This window comes from Mustela putorius, unplaced genomic scaffold (genome assembly GCF_011764305.1).
Source record: "Mustela putorius furo isolate JIRA1106 unplaced genomic scaffold, ASM1176430v1.1 tig00003836_pilon_pilon_pilon, whole genome shotgun sequence".
Taxonomy (NCBI): domain Eukaryota; kingdom Metazoa; phylum Chordata; class Mammalia; order Carnivora; family Mustelidae; genus Mustela; species Mustela putorius.
The window spans coordinates 38049021-38068355 of record NW_025421989.1 but is presented as its reverse complement, the minus strand read 5'-3'; the positions used below and the strand labels follow the sequence as shown (position 1 = coordinate 38068355).

The window sequence follows — 19335 nt, the reverse complement described above, 5'->3', positions numbered from 1 at the left end:
CTCTAAAAAGAAATGTGTGGTATATATTTAGAGTTTCCATTTTTATTTAGAGAGAAAGTGGGAATGCATAAATGTGTCAAGTTCTCCTTCAGAGCGGCGCCTGCCAAATGCCTTGCTTCATCTTTCGAGGCAGTGTTCTCCCTCTCTACAGCGTACCTGCACTGTGAATATCTGGAAGAACCCAATAAAAGAAAAGAAAAGAAAAGAAAAGAAAAGAAGAGAAAAGAAAAGAAAAACAGGAGCGCCTGAGTGGCTCAAAGTGTCTGCCTTTGGCTGAGGTCATGATATCTGGGTCCTGGGATCAAGCCCCACATCAGGCTCCCTGCTCAGCCAGGAGCCTGCTTCTCCCTCTCCTTCTGCCTACTTGTGCACACACACACACACACACACACACACACACACTCTCTCTCTCTCTCTAATAAATTAATTAAAAGAAGAAAAAAGAAAAAAGAAATCAAGCATTTCTTCCTCCTTCTCTAAGACTCAGCACTGCAAAATTTAACAAAAAGTCTCCACAACTTCATGAACTTTACTCATAAAATAATCATAATGATGGTACACCTAACTTACTAATGCAAGTAACTGATCAATCAATCCAAGAAGCACTCAAGTCCATCTACTTGTCTTACACCATCCAGAGGAAAAGAAGTGATAAAGAGAGTGTTTTAGACACACCTAGCTGATGCCACTTCAAATCCACCTTTTAGGGTAAAGACAACATGGTTGATTTAATTTCACAAATGAGATACAATCACCTAAACCGACCTGTATCAAATTCACCACATTCATAAAATCTGTTAAAAAACCTATTCTATAAGAATCACAATCCACTAGGCAGCCTGGCCGGCTCAGTGGGTACAGCATGGGATGATTAATCTTGTGGTTGTGAGTTCAAGCCCCAGGTCGGGTGTAGAGATTATTTTAAAAATAAATAAATAAACAAACTGAAGAGAAAAGAATCAGGATATACTAAACCAGAATTAGGATAGGTATTCTATTCACAAGATCCATGAAGTATACAGGCAGAAATGTTAGCTAAAGGTAAGCTCCATGCAAGCAGGAACTTTGATCATGTGTCTACCATTTCCAGCCTAGAACAGTATCTTGTACAGAGAAGACTCTACAGTAACTATTTATTGAACTAATGGATAAATTTGCCAATAATGACATGAACTCTCTGCGATTAGACGGAGTCTCCCTGGGAAGGGAAAGAATGTTCAGCTCAGAGGCGCAGGCTTGGAACTCCACACTGTTGTGTCAAAATTTGCACTGTCAACGCGATCTACCAAAGGTTATGAAAAATTCTTTGATGAATAATAAAAATCATCCTAGAACACGTCGAAACTTGATGCACTACAATCTACTGCCAGAAGAAATAACTGAGCTATTCCTTACAGCTGCATGCTGGGAAAATTTAACAGCTAACGCAACCTGGACCATAACTAATACGGCTTAGTTTTAACTAGACAATGTCAATCTTCTGATGGTTCACCTACTACCATTTTGGTGGTATTTACTGAAAAGCAAGCACTGTGGAAGATTATAAAAGCTCGGGTTGTCACAAGAGCCAATGCAGAGAGTGCCATGAAGATAATTTGCATTATTAACCCTATGCACTATGGTGATGGGATAAGATCCATTTCTTCCCCCTCAGAAGTGGACTGAACAGTGAGGGTTGATATATTTTTAAATAAGTGGAATTATTTTTTGCCGTATGTTTTATTAATAATCTTACATGGAATAATAAGACTCCCCTAATCTGGCCTCCTCGCTTTACAACTTCCTGGTCATTATAAAAACATCAACCCCACTGAATATTTCTCATTGCAGAAATGATACGATTTACCAGAACCCTAGCAGAAAGGCATTCATTCAGGTAAAATAACTTAACCTCTAAATGACCCACTATAGTTTTACCTTAACATTGCTGTCTAACTTGGGGGAAAACACATGTTCTTTGGCAGTTTAAGGTATGTGAGGGGATGGTCTGTTTAATCGAACTTCTAGAATCCATCTTTACTTTAGATGAGAATAGGTCTTCGATGAAAAGAATGGTGTTTAGTTTCATCCCTTAAATAGGTGCATATTTGTTAAGTCAGTCCTAAAATTGATGAACAGTAGGAGCTCAGGGGATAGGCAGACCATTAATAGTTCCATAGCCTTCACTATAAGTCAAGCAGAGAAAGACAACTATCATATGATTTCCCTGATATGAGGAAGTGGTGATGCAACATGGGGGCTTAAGTGGGTAGGAGAAGAATCAATGAAACAAGATGGGATTGGGAGGGAGACAAACCCCAAGTGACTCTTAATCTCACAAAACAAACTGAGGGTTGCTGGGGGGAGGGGGTTTGGGAGAAGGGGGTGGGATTATGGACATTGGGGAGGGTATGTGCTTTGGTGAGTGCTGTGAAGTGTGTAAACCTGGTGATTCACAGACCTGTACCCCTGGGGATAAAAATATATGTTTATAAAAAATAAAAAATTAAAAAAAAAATAGTTCCATAGCCTTGTCAAGTTGCTTTCCTTTGCGGAACCTCAGCTTTCTCCCCTGTAAAATGGGGACAATTGTACCTGCCTAACAGAGTGGATGTAAGGAGTTTGTGCATAAAAAGAGCACTTTGTTATTTACTGTGAGCCTCCAGGCAAAATAAAAATCTCTCAGCTCCAGAAAGTTCAACAGGAAGAAGTTAGAAGCCCAAGTCTGCTCAGGTTCCAGGACAATCACCAGACTCATTTGCCTCCCAGTTGGACTGGGGAGTGAGTGAATGGACGTGACTGTTGGTGTAATTAGTAGTTGAGTGCGAATACGTTAGGTAGGCTAACACACGCAAATGTGCTCAGCAAATGTTAGTTGCTACCATTCTCAATGTTGTTATTGCCTAGTCCAGGGAAACACCATCCCAGGCAGAAAAGAGAAAGTGGGGAAGCAAAGGGGTGTTTTCCCTTTGTGATCATGAAGCCTCTGGAAACCTGCATTCATCAACACTTTGCGTCATTTTTTATACTTTTATACTTTCTTCATTCCTCCCTAGATTTCTGAACTCCATTTTGCCAGACTCTTCCCCCAAGCATCCCGAACCATCCCAAAGCAGCTATCAGAATTTCCCCAGATTTCCCTGATTGTGCATCAGTGTGCATACCCTCACAAATTCCCTCAACCCCAAGCTTCAGAAGTCCCCGCAGGTGTGGAGCCTGACTGCCTGGGGAGCGGGGGGAGCTGTTGAGAAGTGACTCTACCACTAATTATGTACTATACAGTGGCTAACTTAATACAAAATAAAAGGAGTCTCTCCCTCTCCCTCTCCCTCTTCCCACTCCCCGCTGTGCTCTCTCACTTTCTGCAATAAACACATAAATGTATATATAAAACAATAAAGAATGAGTAAACTGCCATGGCAGATCAGAGAACTTGTGACCTCTCAAGGCACATCTCCAGACTCCAGCTGCTCCATGCTGGGCTTCAGTAAGAAAGAATAACACTGGCAACAGCTGCCGTTTCCTGTGTGGATGTCAGCAGAGTTTAAATAATCTCATTTCAACAGTACGAAACTGCACAACCCAGCTAGACTTCCCAAGAGTCAAGGTGTGACACAGAGGAAATTATCCAATTGTGCAAAGAAATGTCAGGTAAGAATGAGAATGAATAACCTGTTTGGTCTTAAGAAATGGCCTCAGACTACTGTGTTCCTTGGGGCCTTAGAATTGCCTCATAGGTGCCTGGGGGGCTGCCCAGGGCACTGTGTGTGTGTGTGTGTGTGTGTGTGTGTGCGCGCGCACACGCACGTGTTTCCACCACAGATGACTCCCGCTCCCCTCATCTCCCCATCCCCCACTCTCCATAAAGGGTAAAGAGGAAAAAAAAGCTGAGAGCCTCTTACCCCTACTCCAGTTGGACTGGGGTGAGGGTGGACAATTCAAGGGCTACAGTGGGTGAAGTGGAGGAGAGCCAAGCTGATGCCGGCAGTGTTTCCCAGAGTCCACAAGGATTTTTTAAAAAGAAAAAAGAAAAGAAAACACAGAATACTACTGTAGAGCTGACAGCCTACTGGTAGAATGGCTTTGAGAAAAAAACAACTAAAAACAAAAACAAATACTTTCCCAAATACAGTGCTCTCCTACTGGTCAGTTGAGTAAAATGTCAGACTTACCTTGACATATTGTACAAGACGTTCATTTACGTTCACTTTGTAAGTTTCTAGACCCAGCTCCTTGGATAAACGTAAGATTCTGTTCTGGGTTGGTCCCACATAAGCCCCACCAACATCTACGTAATTGACATGTTCATTCTGTAGAAAGAAAAAGCGGCCAGAAGATTTCAGTTAAAACTCGGGGGGAAAAAAAACCTTCAATGTCTTATTTAAAGACAAAAACAATTATTATTTACAACTCACATATGCCTTGCTTTGCTCTTAGAGAGTGCAACTGAAAACGGCAACCCTTTCTCCTCTGCCCAAGGACCAGGAACAACCCGGTATGACACTCATCACAAAGCAATCCCATTTGTATAGTTACTGGGGAGGCCGATCCGACAATGACACGTATCACAAATAAAAAATGCTGTAGTACATTCTGCTGCTCTAGATCCTTTTCAAAGCATTTAGGTTTTTCTGTATGTTTTCTTTGGGGCTGTTGCTGTAGGCCTAATTCTCTGATTTCCAACAGAAGTTTTAAATCAGCCCACACTGATGGGCTCTTGATCTTATTTTAAAATATTAGCAGGGGGCAGGGGGCACCTGGGTGGCTCAGTCAGTTAAGTGTCTGCCTTCAGCTCAGGTCGTGATCCCAGGGTTCTAGGATCGAGCCCCGCATCAGGGAGTCTTCCTTTGCCTTTCCCCTGCACCCCGTTCATGCACTCTCTCTCTCTCTGTCAAATAAATAAATCTTTAAAAACATAAAAAATAAAATAAAACACTAGCTGGGAAGAATATATTACAGGAAAAGGTACACAAAGCTATAAAAAGATTCATATTAGACCTAACAAATCATTTTATAAATACACAAACCTTCCTTCATAAACCGAAATTTACTTTCCCCTCTTTTGTGCAGTTCTACATTTTCTCCAGCTTTTTTATGAACACATTTCCCGGTAATTTAATCAATAGACTGAATATTGGTGACTTACATCTCCGTGTTTTTGTAATAACTTCTTTTGGGTCTGCTTCTATTTTGTTGTCTATATCCGTTCTCATCCATGTTGCCTTTCCTCCTTGTTTGCCTGATTAATCTCTACTGAGTGCCACTCATTGAATTTGAAAAAATACAAACTAACTCGAATCCTAGGAGGATATCTTTCTCAGAGAGGATCTCTGTCTGCTTCTGCCCAACACCTAGGGGCCCTTATAATATGAGATAACTTTATTGCATTTCCTGGGCCTGATACGATTTGAAGCCAGGCTGAAATGCACACACACTCCAGTCTTCTTACAGCTCATCCCAAGGACACAGGCCAACCCAAAGCGTGAGAGCTGTACCAATGCCTCCCTCCATTTGCACACAGTCTGGTGGGCTCTGGACTTGACCCTCAGTTGCTCTAGCTTTGGATGATTTTTGCAAGTCCTTCTCAGCCTCTCACTTGCTTCTTCAGTGGTCAGTAAACTCCCCCTCCCCCTCCCCACCTTCCAGGGGAAAAGTAGGCCAAACCTTCCTGATTACAGTGCAGTGATTCTTCACTACATTCTTAGCTCTCTGATGCTTTGAAGATTCGTGTGTATAAAACGCAATTTGTCCAATCTCTTTGCATTTAGTAGGAGGGCTGGGGTGATTCGCCTAAGTGTTATTTCCAGAAAAGTGATTGTCTAGTATCATTCAACTTGTCTTCCTGGCAAAACACAACCTGATATTATCTTTCTATCGCAGGATATGCTTTGCTAACATTTTGTTTAGGATTTCTGTAGCCAAGTTCATGAGTGAAATTGAGATTCTTGTACAACCCTAGTCTCCCCTTTGTGTTAGAGTATTGCTAATCTCACAAATTAGTGATCATACTTTCTTCTAGTCTTTGGAAGTGTTTGTATATACATAGAATTATTTATTCTTTAAACATTGGGTGGAATATAATTCTAGAGCTATCTAGGCTTGCTGTTTCCATTGTTGAAAAATCTTAAACTATGAGATGCGATTTACTTTGAGGCTAAACCATGACCCATATTTTCTATTTCTTTTTAAATCAGTTAATTTTGGTAAACATATTTTTCCTTATACATTTTGTGTATGTTTCAAAACTATTGGTTTAAAGTTAATAACATCCTTTTTTCATTTATTCTTTACTGAATCACTGGTTATATCTACATTTTCATCCCTTTTATTGTTTATTTGAGATGTCCCTTTTTTTTTTCTTGAAAAATCTTACCAAACACTTCTCTATTTTTAGTTTCTTCAAAGAATCAACCTTTGTCTCATTGATCCTCTTCATTGAATATTTATTTTCTATAACATGGATTTATGCTATTTCCCCCTTTTAGATTATATTCTTAATTTTCTAACTCCTCACGTGCTTTTTTCATTCATACTGAGCCTTTTTTTCTTTCCCAGTAGAAGAATTTAGGCTATAAATCATCCTCTAAATATTGCCCTAACTACATACACAGCTTTATTTTAAATATTTCAATGTGCAGTCTTAAGTATTTTCATGTTTCCATTATAATTTCTCTTTAGACTTGTGTTTCTAAAAACTTTGCTGGATTTTAACTTCTACAGCTGGGATTTTTTTTTTTAAGTTATCTTTTTGTCATAAGTGCACTGTGGTCAAAAAATGTGGTTTCTATGACAATTATTGAGACTCATGTTATGACCTAGCACATGACCAATTTTCAAAGATTTTCATATTTGCTTGAAAAAAATATAGTCCATAAAATGATATGCATGACTTATACATGTCCATCAGAATGAGCTTAATTGTGCTCAGACTTCTTCTGTTTGGAAATTATGTAAAAAATCCCCTACTCCATTGGGCATTTATCTTTGATTCCTGTTAATTTTTGCTTTATATTTTGAGGCCACATTATTCACTGTTTAAAAGTTCAGAACCGTTTGATTTTCTGTCTTTTTTCATTATGTACTGATACTTATTTCAATGACTTTTTTTTTCAATGACTTTTTTGTTCAAAGTTTACTTCGTCTGATATTAATATAGCTATAACAGCTTAGATTAGTATTTGTCTATCTCTTTTTCTATCTTTCAGTTAGAGTTTGTAGTCTGACGATTGTTTTCCTTTGACAAACTTAGAATTTACATATATTATTCCTTTTTAAGTGCTTTAACTTACTTCTTATTTTATTATGCCTATTCAAATAGTTTTTCCCCAGATTTCTTTTCTTCTTTTGGAATGAGGGGTTTCTTCTTTTTTCTTTTTAAATTTTTTTCTTGTACTTGTTTGGAAGTTAGGCCTATTTCAGACTTTTTCCTAGCAATATTAACACGCACACTTAATATAGTCTAAAGTTTATCAGTGGATTATCTTCCTACTGAAAACTACGAAAACCTTCATGCTTCAACTGTGATCACCCTTTTTCCAACCCATAAGCTATAAAAGTACTTTAGTTCAGATTTGTCTCGAAACAAATCTGACACTACTTTGTTTTATTGTTTTGATGTTGCCGAATTATATTTAAATATTTACCAATATCTTTGCTCACTGTCCCCTCTTGAATCTCAGACCTTTTATTTGTAATCTTTTTCCTTCTACTTGAAATACATTTTTCTTTATCATCTCTTCCAGTTTGGGTCCTAAAGCCTTTGTTTTTGTCAGTCTGGCAAAAAGATTTTTTCAAGCAGGTAATGAATTCAGTTTAGTTCCTCTTTCTCACTGTCTCAGAACATTAAAGATATCTTCTGGAAGGGTGCCTGGGTGGCTCAGTGGGTTAAAGCCTCTGTATTCAGGGCATGATCTCAGGGTCCAGGGATCAAGCCATGCATCAGGCTCTCCACTCAGCAGGGAGTCTGCTTCCCTGCCTCCCTCTCTGCCTACTTGTGATCTCTGTCTGTCAAATAAATAAATAAAATCTTAAAAAAAAAAAGATATCATCTGGCATCTGTTTTTGTTGTCCAAGGGTCACTCATAAATTTAATTGTTGATTTTTTAAGAGTATGTATGATTTGCCTTTTTTGCTCTTTAAAAAATAATTGCTTATGAGATCTCTTTTATTTGGTATACTGCAGCTTCTCTGTCCCTGGGTGAGAATTTCGTTTCCTTTATCATGCATTGGACCTGACAGGTTTTGTCTTGTGTTCCAACAATGCTGGGAATATCAGCTAGTATTTTTTTATACCATCATAACTCTATCTTTCACGTTTTAGCTGCTTGCCACCCTTGAAAACATATTTTCTAATCTTTGCTTCAGAATTTCATGCTAGGCAGTTTTTCTAGATCTAGCAGTTCATTCACTTTCTTTAGCTGTGTCTAATATACTGTTAAATCTGCCTGCTAAATTTTTTCATTTTAATTAGTATATTTTCATTTCCAGAATTTTTTAAAAATTTACCAGATCATTTTTTAGTTTCTTTACCTGATCCTAGTTTTAAAACCACTTCTTTTCTTTAAAACATGCTGAACAGAAAAACCAAAGATTAAAAAATAAATTAATTTAAAAATTTAAAAATAAAACAAAAATATGCTTAACTATAATTTTTTACTCTTTGCATTATATGACTGTTACAAAATCTTTCTGGATCTTTTTTTTTCATGCTTGTCCTTTTTTGGTGCCTCTTTTCCTAGTGTGCTTTTTCATTTTTAACTATGAGTTACTTATTTTCTTTGGAACATTTCCTCTGTAAATGATTTGAGGCCTGGATGGAAAGGATTTGAGTCTATTTTTGCTTTGGGGATTCATTTGTTTATTCAACAAATAGACTGTGCTTTCCTACAAGATGCCACGTACTCTTCAAGGAGCTTCTGTTACATCAGTACACAAAACAAAGATCCCTGCTCTAAAGGAACCTACATTCAATGGGAAGAGACCCATTGGGAATAAACCCCAAACATAATAACTAAGTATCTGAGAAGTTGATAAGAACAATGAAAAACAAAAAAATTACAGTAGGACAAGGGGTCTAAAACAGCAGAGGAGAAAAGGAAAGATTGCAATTCAACATACAATGGATATGTCAGCCTCCTTGAAGAGGTAATATTTGCATAAAGACTTGAAGGAAATGAAGAGATTGTCCACATGCCAGGAGAAAAGCATTCCTGGCAGAAATTAACAAGACGGGAAAAACAAGTGTTGGTGAGGATGTGGAGAAAGGGTAGCCCTTTTACACTGTCGGTGGGAATGCAAGATGTTGCAGCCACTCTGAGAAACAGTACAGAGGTTCAATAGAGCAACCCTATGACCCCACAATTGCACTACCAGGTATTTACCCCAAATATATAGATGTAGTGAAAAGAAGGGGCACATGCACCCCAATGCTCACAGCAGCAAAGTCCACAATAGCCAAACTGTGGAAGGAGCCAAGATGTCCTTCAACCGATGGATGGATAAAGAAGATGTGGTCCACATATACAATGGAATATTACTCAGCCATCAGAAAGGATGAATACCCAACTTTTGCACTGACATGAATGGAACTGGAGGGGATTATGCTAAGTGAAATAAGTAAAGCAGAGAAAGACAATTATCATATGGTTTCACTCAAATGTAGAACATAAGGAATAGCATGGAGGACCACAGGGAAGGGAGGGAAAACTAAAGGGGGAGAAATCAGAGAGGGAGATGAACCATGACAAACTAAGGACTCTGGGAAACAAACTGAGGGTTTCAGAAAGGAAGGGGGTGGAGGGATGGGGTAACCAGGTGATAGGTATTAAGGAAGGCACATGTTGGGATAAGCACTGGGTGTTATATGTAACTAATGAATTGCTGAACACTACAACAAAAAGTTTTGATGTACTATATGCTAACTGAACATAATAATCAAATAAAACCTACAGACCAATCAAATAACATGCAAATGCTTATTAAATGTCTACTCTAAAACAAACAAAGAAAATACAGCCAGTGCAAACTCTTAAGGCAGAGGGAGTCTACTGTGTTCAAGAAATAGGAGACCAGTATGGCTAAAACAGAGTGAGCAAGGAAAAGAGAACTGAAGGGGCACCTGGGTGGCTCATTTGGTTAAGTGTCTGACTCTTGATTTCCGCTCAGGTCATGATGTCAGGGTTGTGAGAGCAAACCCCACACTGGGCTCTGTACTGATGTGGAGCCTTCTTGGGATTCTCTTTCCCTCTCTCTCCCTTTGTCCCTTCTTCCCTTAAAAAAAAAAAGGAAAAGAGAACTGGAGATGAGGTTAGACAGGTTATTGGAGGCAGGTCACAGAAAGCTTTACAGGGCATTGTAAGGACATCAGCTTTGCCTCTGAGAAGGAAAGCCTCTGGAAGCTTTTGAGCAGAGACGTGCCAAGATCTGACTTAGGTCTGAAAGGCTCACTCTGGCTGCTGTACTAAGAGTAGATTCTAGGAGGCGAGGGTAAAGCAGGGTAGTCAGTTTCAGGAGGCCATCACAGCAATCTGGCCAGAGATATTGGTGGCTCCCCCCAGGCGGTAGCCATGGAAGTGGTACAGAGTGTTGAATTCTGGTGGTATTTTGAAGGCTGAGCCAACAGAATGAATTTGGAGCCTGAGAGTATTGAGTGTGATGCTTGAGGTCTTTGGAGTTGCTATCCTTTGATACCGGGAAGGCTACTGGAATGGCAGTCTTAACGGAGAACAGCAGAAACTCAGGTTGGGTACATGAAATCTGAGATGTCTGTTCAACCTCCAGGAGATCTGCAAATTTCTGATTTCCATGTCAAGGCAGCAATGTATATTTTATTCAGCATTGTGCTTATTGCCATGGGGAGCGTTAATCAGGGCTTCCCATTCTGCCCTAATATCAGAAATGAGGTGTGCCTTTCACTTCTTTCACCTGTCCCTTATATAATCCTCACCTTCTCTTTCACTAAGCCTTGGTACTGTCTCTAAACCTTCTCCAGCACCCTTCTAAAATATAAAACAGAACTGGCATCAGTACTCCAATAAATTTCTAGGCTTTGACAAAGACAGCAAGAGGACTCATGGGAATTTCCACACATAATGTCTTTAGAATATTGACACTATCTTTAAAGCAAAAAACCCTAAGTAGTAAAAAGGGTGAGGCATTTTACAGAATATTTCTTATTTTTACCACACGAATTATTATAACATTACCGACTATACTCCCTAGGCTGTATTTTCCTTTTTTTTTTTTTTTTAAAGATTTATTTATTTGACGGAGACACAGTGAGAGAGGGAACACAAGCAGGGGGAGTGGGAGAGAGAGAAGCCGGCTTCCTGCTGAGCAGGGAGGCGGATGCAGGACTCAATCCCAGGACCCTGGGACCCTGACCTGAGCCACAGGCAGACGCCTAATGACCGAGCCACCCAGGCACCCCTAGTGTGTACTTTTCAACCCTTTCAAGTGACTTTTTATTTTATAACTGGAAATTTGTACCTCTTAATCCCTTTAAGTATTTTGTCCACCGCCCCCCCCCACAAGTATCTCCCTCTTGGCAACCACCAGTTAATTCTCTGTACTTAGTCTGCTTCTGGTTTAGTTTGTTTTCTTTGTCTTCGTTTGTTTTCTTTTACAGATGTTTCTTTACAAAGGTGAAAGATTCTAAAGCAGGTGCATCAGGTTCAGCATGAACATATTGGAACTCTAATACCATATTCTGCTATATTGTGTCTCCATCTTGAAGGTCTTGATTTTGATCTTATTTCTCAGCCTCTGAAGAGGCCACAAACATGCAACTATATTAGGAAACAAATACACCAGCCCTGCAATAGCCCCACAGGCATTTTGACTTTGTAAAATTGGACCTGAAGAATGATAAATGAACCATACTAAGAAAAAATTGGCAAGTTTTTTTTTTTAATTTACTTTAGATAGGCTCCACACTGAACATGGGGCTTGAACTCATGACCCTGTGATCAAGCATCACATGCTCTGTCAACTGAGCCAGCCAGGTGCCCTGAAAAATTGGGAAGTTCTGAACTCATAGGAGATCTCTCTGAACAGCTGCCAAGTGTAATACCAAATTTAACATTTCAGTGCTTAAAGATCCAGAGTAACTCTTAGTGCATCTCCACCCCAAATTATCCTAATTGACTATGCTCTCAGAAGCAATTCTAACAATATGCGATTCAGTTTCTTACAGTTTTCAGCTTTCTGTCCCTTTTTTGCAAAGTTCTTTTTTCTCCTTTTACTCAACTGTAATCTTATAAATGTCAAGTCCTAGTCTGTAAGCACTGAAAAGTGCATTTCCAAGTACCTTCCTCATATACCTAAGGAGTTACAATATCATGGTCAATACACAAGAGTTCCTGTATGGGGCTGACATGTATAAATGATGCCATGTGAAAAATAAGCCTGGGGCAATAAAGCAGCTGGGGAGAGGCATGTTGGAATTCTCATTTCCCTTATATCAAGAAACCTATTCTTAACTGAGAATCTGCAACATGACTGATGCTCCTATTTAATAACCAAACGGTTTTAGAGATAAGAAACGTGGGGCTAAGGAACAACTTAATAACTATCACCAAAGTGAAGGAATAATTTTCAGAAAATGACAGAATTGTATCCAACAAGGTCAGACACACAGGATACGCAATCCTTCTTTTGCACTCTAACACACGTCTTCAACTAGAACTTTAAGCTGCAAAGGAGCTTCGAGTACATTTCGATTGTATCTTCACTGCCCAGATGGGCAAACAAATGTAAAGCGCTAACAGCACTTACCCAAGCTAAGATAGTATGTCAGGCAGTGCAAGGGCCTGAATCCCAGGGTCCTGGCTTCCAGACCACCAGGCTCCCAGTGGACTACGTCCGAGGAAGCACTCAGAAATTCTCCCAATACAATTAATCCGGATTTACATTAATTTCAAGCCAGCAAGCAAACAGGGCAACACATCTGTAGCAGCCCCCAAGGACCCTGTTGAAATGTAGATTTGGATTCAGTGGGTCTGGGACAGGGCCTGAGACTCTGTATTTCTATCATGTTCCTGGGGGACTCTGAGGCTGCTGGGCCATGGACCACACTTTGAGTAGCAAGGCTGGGGAGCACTCTCAGAGCTGAGCCGAGTGAAAATGGACTCATGGTACATCCTTGTACATCTAAAAAGGTAGGAAGCAAATGCCAGGGGGAACATGGTGTGGTATGACTGGAAGAGCTAGTACAATATGCTAGTTCCGATGTTGGTTGGCCCTTCCATATCCATTCATATGGCCTTGCCCACCACACCTGCTTCTACATACGATGCAGCCTGGAAATGTTAAACACTTGCTTTCTCAGGCTCCCTAGTGGCTAAGGGTAGCTGTGTGCCCCAACTCTGGCCAAGGGGACTGGAGAATGCCCGCCAGGTTCTTCTCGTAAAGGAAAAGCTTGGTTGCAGATAAAACTGAGGATGCCTCACCAAGAACCAGACTCTTAACTCTAGAGAACAAACAGATGGTCACCAGAGGGGAGGGGGCAGGGGGATGGGTGGAGCAGGGGCTGGGAATGCAGGAGGGCACTTGCCCGGATGAGCACCGGGTGTCGTATGGAAGGGTCGAATCACTGCATTGTGCACCGGAAACGAAGAGTACACGGCTTGGTAACTAACTGGAGGTTAAATACAAACTTAAACGGAAAACTGGGACTGCCTCTTCATGCTCCTTCCTGTCTTAAACGAGGGCTCGATGCCTAGAGTCGCAGCAGCCATCTGGTTACCATCAGGCAATAAGCCAACATGCAAAGAACGGCTGAGCAGGAAAGACATGAAGAGCAGAAAGCCCTGACAATGAAGCCCAGCGCCTGCAGCAGCTCGGACTCCCTGCCTCCAGACTTCTTCTCACGCAAAGTAACCGAATGTTTGTATTGCTCAAGCCCTTGTAATGAGCACCGCCTAAGCCATTCTGCTGTAAGTCTGATACCTCTTCTAATTAGATAAATCCTTTGTCTCTTGCCAGTCATTGCAACTGTCTGGTTTTGTCCTGTCGGTCTCCCGCCTGTAAAACAGTCTATTTGTGTGCTCTAGAAAAGGTTCTCATTCATGACCTAAATGCCAAACACAAGAGCCTCTTTGCAGCCCTCATCCTATGTCAAATGCCCTTGGTGTCTGGCTTGGTGCAGCCTCCCTTCCTCTTTCCTCCACGGATTTGCACGGCATTGCTCCAACTCTGCTGCTTCTCTCTGGCTCCTCAGCCATGGCCCCCGTTAAAGCTGTGTGCTCCCCAAACTTCCATGTTTGGCCCTCTCTTCCCCACCCCATGTTGGCCCCCTGCTTGACCACCCGCCACTGTGTCCTTGAATAACAGTAAACCATAGTTAGCAGGCATTTTTCTAGAATGGTGACATTAGCCCAAGTATGGAAAGAACTGAGCTTCCTCGTCATGTCTAGTGGGCCTTACCCGAGCGAAGAGTGTCTCTGGCAGCCGCAGTCCTTTTAGGGAACAAGGACCAAGGACAAGGTGGCACAAAAACATGCTATATTTGCTGTTGCTTCCTGGGGCACACATCTTTTAAGCTGCGTATTCTTGGATAAACAAACAAGGATCCTATACTCTGCGTGTGTGTGTGCACTCATGTACACGTGTTGTGGGCGTATAGTCACTTCAAGTCCAGCCAAACTGTAACCCCATCTGAGATTTAGGTCTCCAAGTGTGGAAATTATGAAAGTGCACTGAAGTTATTTGTTCACATTTGTTTTCATCCTGAGACTACAAGCTACTGAAGGTCAGAGGCTGTCACTCTCAGCAAGTGCTTGTTGAAAAGCATGGACCCATATTTGCTGGAGAAGTTTAGGGCTCTGGAGGATAAATGGCTTCACTACATGAAACCCTGAGATCACCTTGAGCTCTGGGACTTCCAGTGCCCCCCCCAGTGTGAGTGAGATATTACATGTAAGTGTAATCACTTACCCTCACAGTGTATGTTCTCCCTCCAACTCTGTCCCGTGCTTCTAAAACCAAAACGTTAACGTCATGTTCAGCTAAGAGTTTGGCAGCAGACAATCCTAAAAGGAAAAACAAAAAGAAAAACAAAAACGAAATCAAGGAACATATTAAGACCCAAACGTGAGACAGCCAGGAGTTAGGCAGACCTATACATAAAATGAAAGCAGGGCATCATACGTAACCCTTCATTTTGCTATCTTTCTAATAAAGTCTGGCCATACTGTGATCGATTGAGCCACCAATTTGATAATGTTGCCTATATTACATTATCATAATTTTATCATCTCTTATAAGGTTGGTTGACAAAATGTAATTGTTTTTAAAATATATGTATTTTTGGTGATAATGAAATCCTATTTAAGAGAATGTGCTAAACCCCTAAATCAACCCTTATTGTGCCCTTCTTCCAGAAAACCTGATTGCATAAACAGAAGAGTTTGTTTTCTTGGAAACTTCCCCTGGCTACAACAGCCCTCAATATATCTGTGCTTTTCTCAACTTAAAAACCCCTTGTAGGGCCGCCTGGGTGGCTCAGTCAGGTAAGCGTCTGACCCTTGACTTCAGCTCAGGTCTTGACTTCAAGGTTGTGAGTTCAAGCCCCACGTTGGACTCCACATTGACTGCAGAGCCTACTTAACAGAACAAAACCCTTATAATCACATCTTATGAATTCTATCTGAATTATATGCTTGCTAGGGCTTGTTTTTCCCACCAGATTCAAAGTTACCTAAGGTAGGAATCATGCATCACACTATTCGTTGGCTCAAAGCTGAGAATGGGTTTTTCACATCTAAATAAAAACCGTCATAAAAGATGGATTTAAAACCTAATACAGTAATACCAAAAAGGGAAATGTTGCAGATTAACATTATTATTGTGACAAAAGGGTTAGGAACCTACCGATAGGGACTCCAACTGGCCAAAGATGGAACAATCTAAGTATCAAATCAAATTAACAACTGCAGGGGGGAGATAGGGCAGGGGAAAAAATACAAAATAACTGCGGTGGCTGAAATCCATAAATTCCTAATAATACTAAACCAATTAAAAAAAAAAAACTCTCCCTGGATCTTTGGAGAAGGATAAGGAACCACCTCACCAGTTTGGAAATGCCTAAAGGAAAAGAAAAGCATCTGGCATTCATCCTACCTCTCCTACTTGCAGTGAACTGCAAAGCAACCAAACAGCTAACAAAGGGAGGTTCTGCACCTAAAAGCATGCTAGCTAATCAGTGAAGACAAATAAAATTAGAACATCAGCATGCTGCAATGCCTAATCAACTGATGGACCTAGTGTAATAAGCATCAACATCTGCCAACATCACACAAAAAAGAGAGATAACCAGATATTATCTGCCTCCTGATGGAACAACACACCAGCATCTATGAAGTCATTAAGAAGGAAAGAAGGGGAGGGAGACAAGGGGCAAATACTAAATTCTAATGTGATCAAGCTTCTAGATCTTCTACTTTAGGGCAGAGGAACATGTTTAAATAGTACTACTGCGATGCAATCAAGAAAAGCCAGATTGTAGGAAATCCTACAGGACTACCCTGGTATTTGTTTTTGTTTTCTTGTTTGTTTTTTAACGACTTGCCCGTTCCTGTTCTCTTCCCCCTCTTTATCCGTTGCAGGCTTTTCCCATAATCAATCTCATACATGTCTTGACGTCTGCTCTCAGAGGACCCAGACCGACACAGCATTTTGTCCATATACAGAATCAAGGATAATCTGGGTTTAGAAGATCTAGAATGTGGGGAGGCTAAACCATAATATCGAGCACTGCTATCTGCTAATACTTGTATGTAGTTTTGACCCCTTCAAGTACAATGTAACATTACACTGCCGACATTCATGAAAGATTTAGGTATGCAACAAATCTTTGGAATCTGCTCATAAAGAAAGCATCCATCCTGTGACATTTAAATAAATTCAAACCAATGTCTGCAAACCTTGGTGCAATGTGTTCTCGGGGACAGAGCCAAAGGCTTCTTCTGCTGAGGGTCATTTAAAAAAAGGATGAAGTTGATATTAAACGTCTATTGATGCACAGATCTTCTAATGTCAAAGTACCACTCTATATTTAAAAGCAGAGAAACTCAGATACAAAAAGGTTCCTTTCTTCCCAGTTCGTCTTAATCAAACTATAAACAAATTAGAAAAATAAAGCCAAGGGTTTACTAGAATTCATCGGTTGGTAGCTCCTCCTCTAAAGGAGGAGAAAGTCGCCCTCTGCACGCTGCCTACAAAGAAGCTGAGATGGCTCTGACCTCCAGCAGCTGTGGGTCCCACAGCGTCCGGCTCCTGGCACCTAAGGCAGCCTAGCAGCTGGTTTGGGGTTACATATACAGATCAGGTTCATGTGCCTTGCCTGTTACCATCCCTGGGAGTTGATTTCATTGTCCCCATATTCCAGATGAGAAAGCCAAGCACCCAAAATGACCACAACAAAGTCTCCAGAAAAGTGAATGGTTTTACTTCTCACACCCTCACTTGGAGCCTGAGCAAAATCAAATTTAATGTGTAACTCTAAACGAGTTTGGCAAGTGGTGTTCAGTGCCAATAAAGAATAAGCACCACTGGGGATTCTGGAGGGGATGGGGGGAGCGGGACGAGCTGAGTTGGGACAATGACCACACCAGGAAAAAAGTCATTTTTGGATATAAACAAAATTAAAAAGCTGACCACAAGGGTTGTTTCTGCATTCCAAGAAAATGATTGGGCCTATCTCAGCAAGGAAAGATTCAACTCTTAGTTAAGAAATAAAGAGAATATTTAAAACATTTTAAAAGGATTTCAGAAAAAAAAATGCTTTTAAAAAAGATCTTGGGGGTGGCTAGGTGGCTCAGTTCGTTGGGCATCCAACTCCTGATTTCAGCTCGGATCACGATCTTGGGGTTGTGAGATGGCACCCGTGTAGGGCTCCACGCTCAGTGTCTCATGTGTGCTCGCTCTCTCTCTCTCTCTCTCTCAAATAAATAAAATCTTTAAAAACGTCTAGGAATTTGAAGAGGGAAGATGTAAACTATCTAGAAAAAATATTTCTTCTACAACACTGAATAAATGGGGTTCCAAGGTTTCAGTTTGTGTGTTTATTGTGAACAAGATAAGGAACTTCCACAATAATTAAAAGATTAGAAAATACTGAATATGGAAATAAAAGCTAGGGCCATTTAAAAAAAAAGTTATTTAAAGATATATTTATTTGAGAGAGAAAGAATGTGCGCACATATGAGGAGTTGGAGCAGAGGGAGAAGGAGAGAAAATCTCTCAAAACCCTGAGACCATGACCTGAGCCAAAATCAAGTTAGGTGCTTAACCGACTGAGCCACCCAGGGGCCCAAAAACTTGTTTCTGAATAATAATAATTAATTTTGAATAGATAATTCAGTAAGTCGAAAATAAGGCACAGGCAAATACTTACAGTCCAGGAAGTTTTTCTACTATTATAACTGTGGCTGTTGATTTGAATGAAACTGACGCCTGCTTCAAGGTCAAAGTCTTGGATATTCCTTAACTCCTATTTTGTTCTTACTCTGTGTATCACTATGTATCACTTCCCCCATCACCACAAAACTCAATAATCATTCACAGAAAAATGTCATATCTCAATTGTCAACTCCACAGATTAGCTTAAAGGCTTCTGCCTTTAACTTTCAAAATATTTACTTAGCTTTTTTTTTTTTTTTTGTAAATGGGGTAAAATTTTTAGAAAAGAAAAGGCTTTTACGTCTGAAGGCAAGTCACCAAATACAATGTAGCTATTGCAAAATGGATTTTATTATTTTTTAATTGAAATATAGGGCTCCCCACAAGGGTAGCTACCATCTGTCACCATACAACGCTATTACAATACCATAGACTATATTCCTTATGCTGGACCTTTCCTCTCCATGACTAATTCCTTCCATAAAAAGATTTTATACTCAAATTCTTTAATTTTCATATTTGTTATGAACAGAATAAATCTCATATAGATTTAAGGTTCATCTTTTTCCAAAGAAAAATAGATCAGCCAAAGCTAAGAGCACTGAATGCCATAGCTCCTCATTTCATTCATTTTTCCATCATTTCATTGCCACATGGAAGCCTGAGTGATAGAAGAGACCTGCCCCCCACCCAACCCTCCTGGTAGGCACCATCACCCTTCCCCTGCCAAAATAAGGAAAGGGTTTGTTATAGTGGTGTGCTGCTAAATGGTTAACAACCATCTCTGGGCTGTGGGGAGGGAGAGGACACCTGATTTGTACCACTGGGGTTTCTGTGGTGTATAGACATTCCCATGATGTCTGATTTCAAACTACTTATTTCAAGCTACCCACACGGTATCACCGAATGTGGAATTGGAAAGAGGCCTCCCCAGCTGGTAGAAGCCGGCTCCCCCAC

The 19335-nt window shown here is 40.4% G+C and overlaps 1 protein-coding gene across 1 annotated transcript in view; it reads right to left on the bottom strand.

The window, feature by feature from the left end:
- Positions 1-19335, bottom strand: part of LOC101673386 (amine oxidase [flavin-containing] A) — a 68406-nt gene that overhangs the window by 34081 nt on the left and 14990 nt on the right. Inside the window, exons 2-3 of the mRNA XM_004754926.3 lie at positions 14914-15008; positions 4152-4289 (exon numbers count right to left, since the gene is read on the bottom strand). Coding sequence (XP_004754983.2) covers positions 4152-4289; positions 14914-15008 — 233 coding nt within the window. The remainder of the gene's footprint in view (positions 1-4151; positions 4290-14913; positions 15009-19335) is intronic.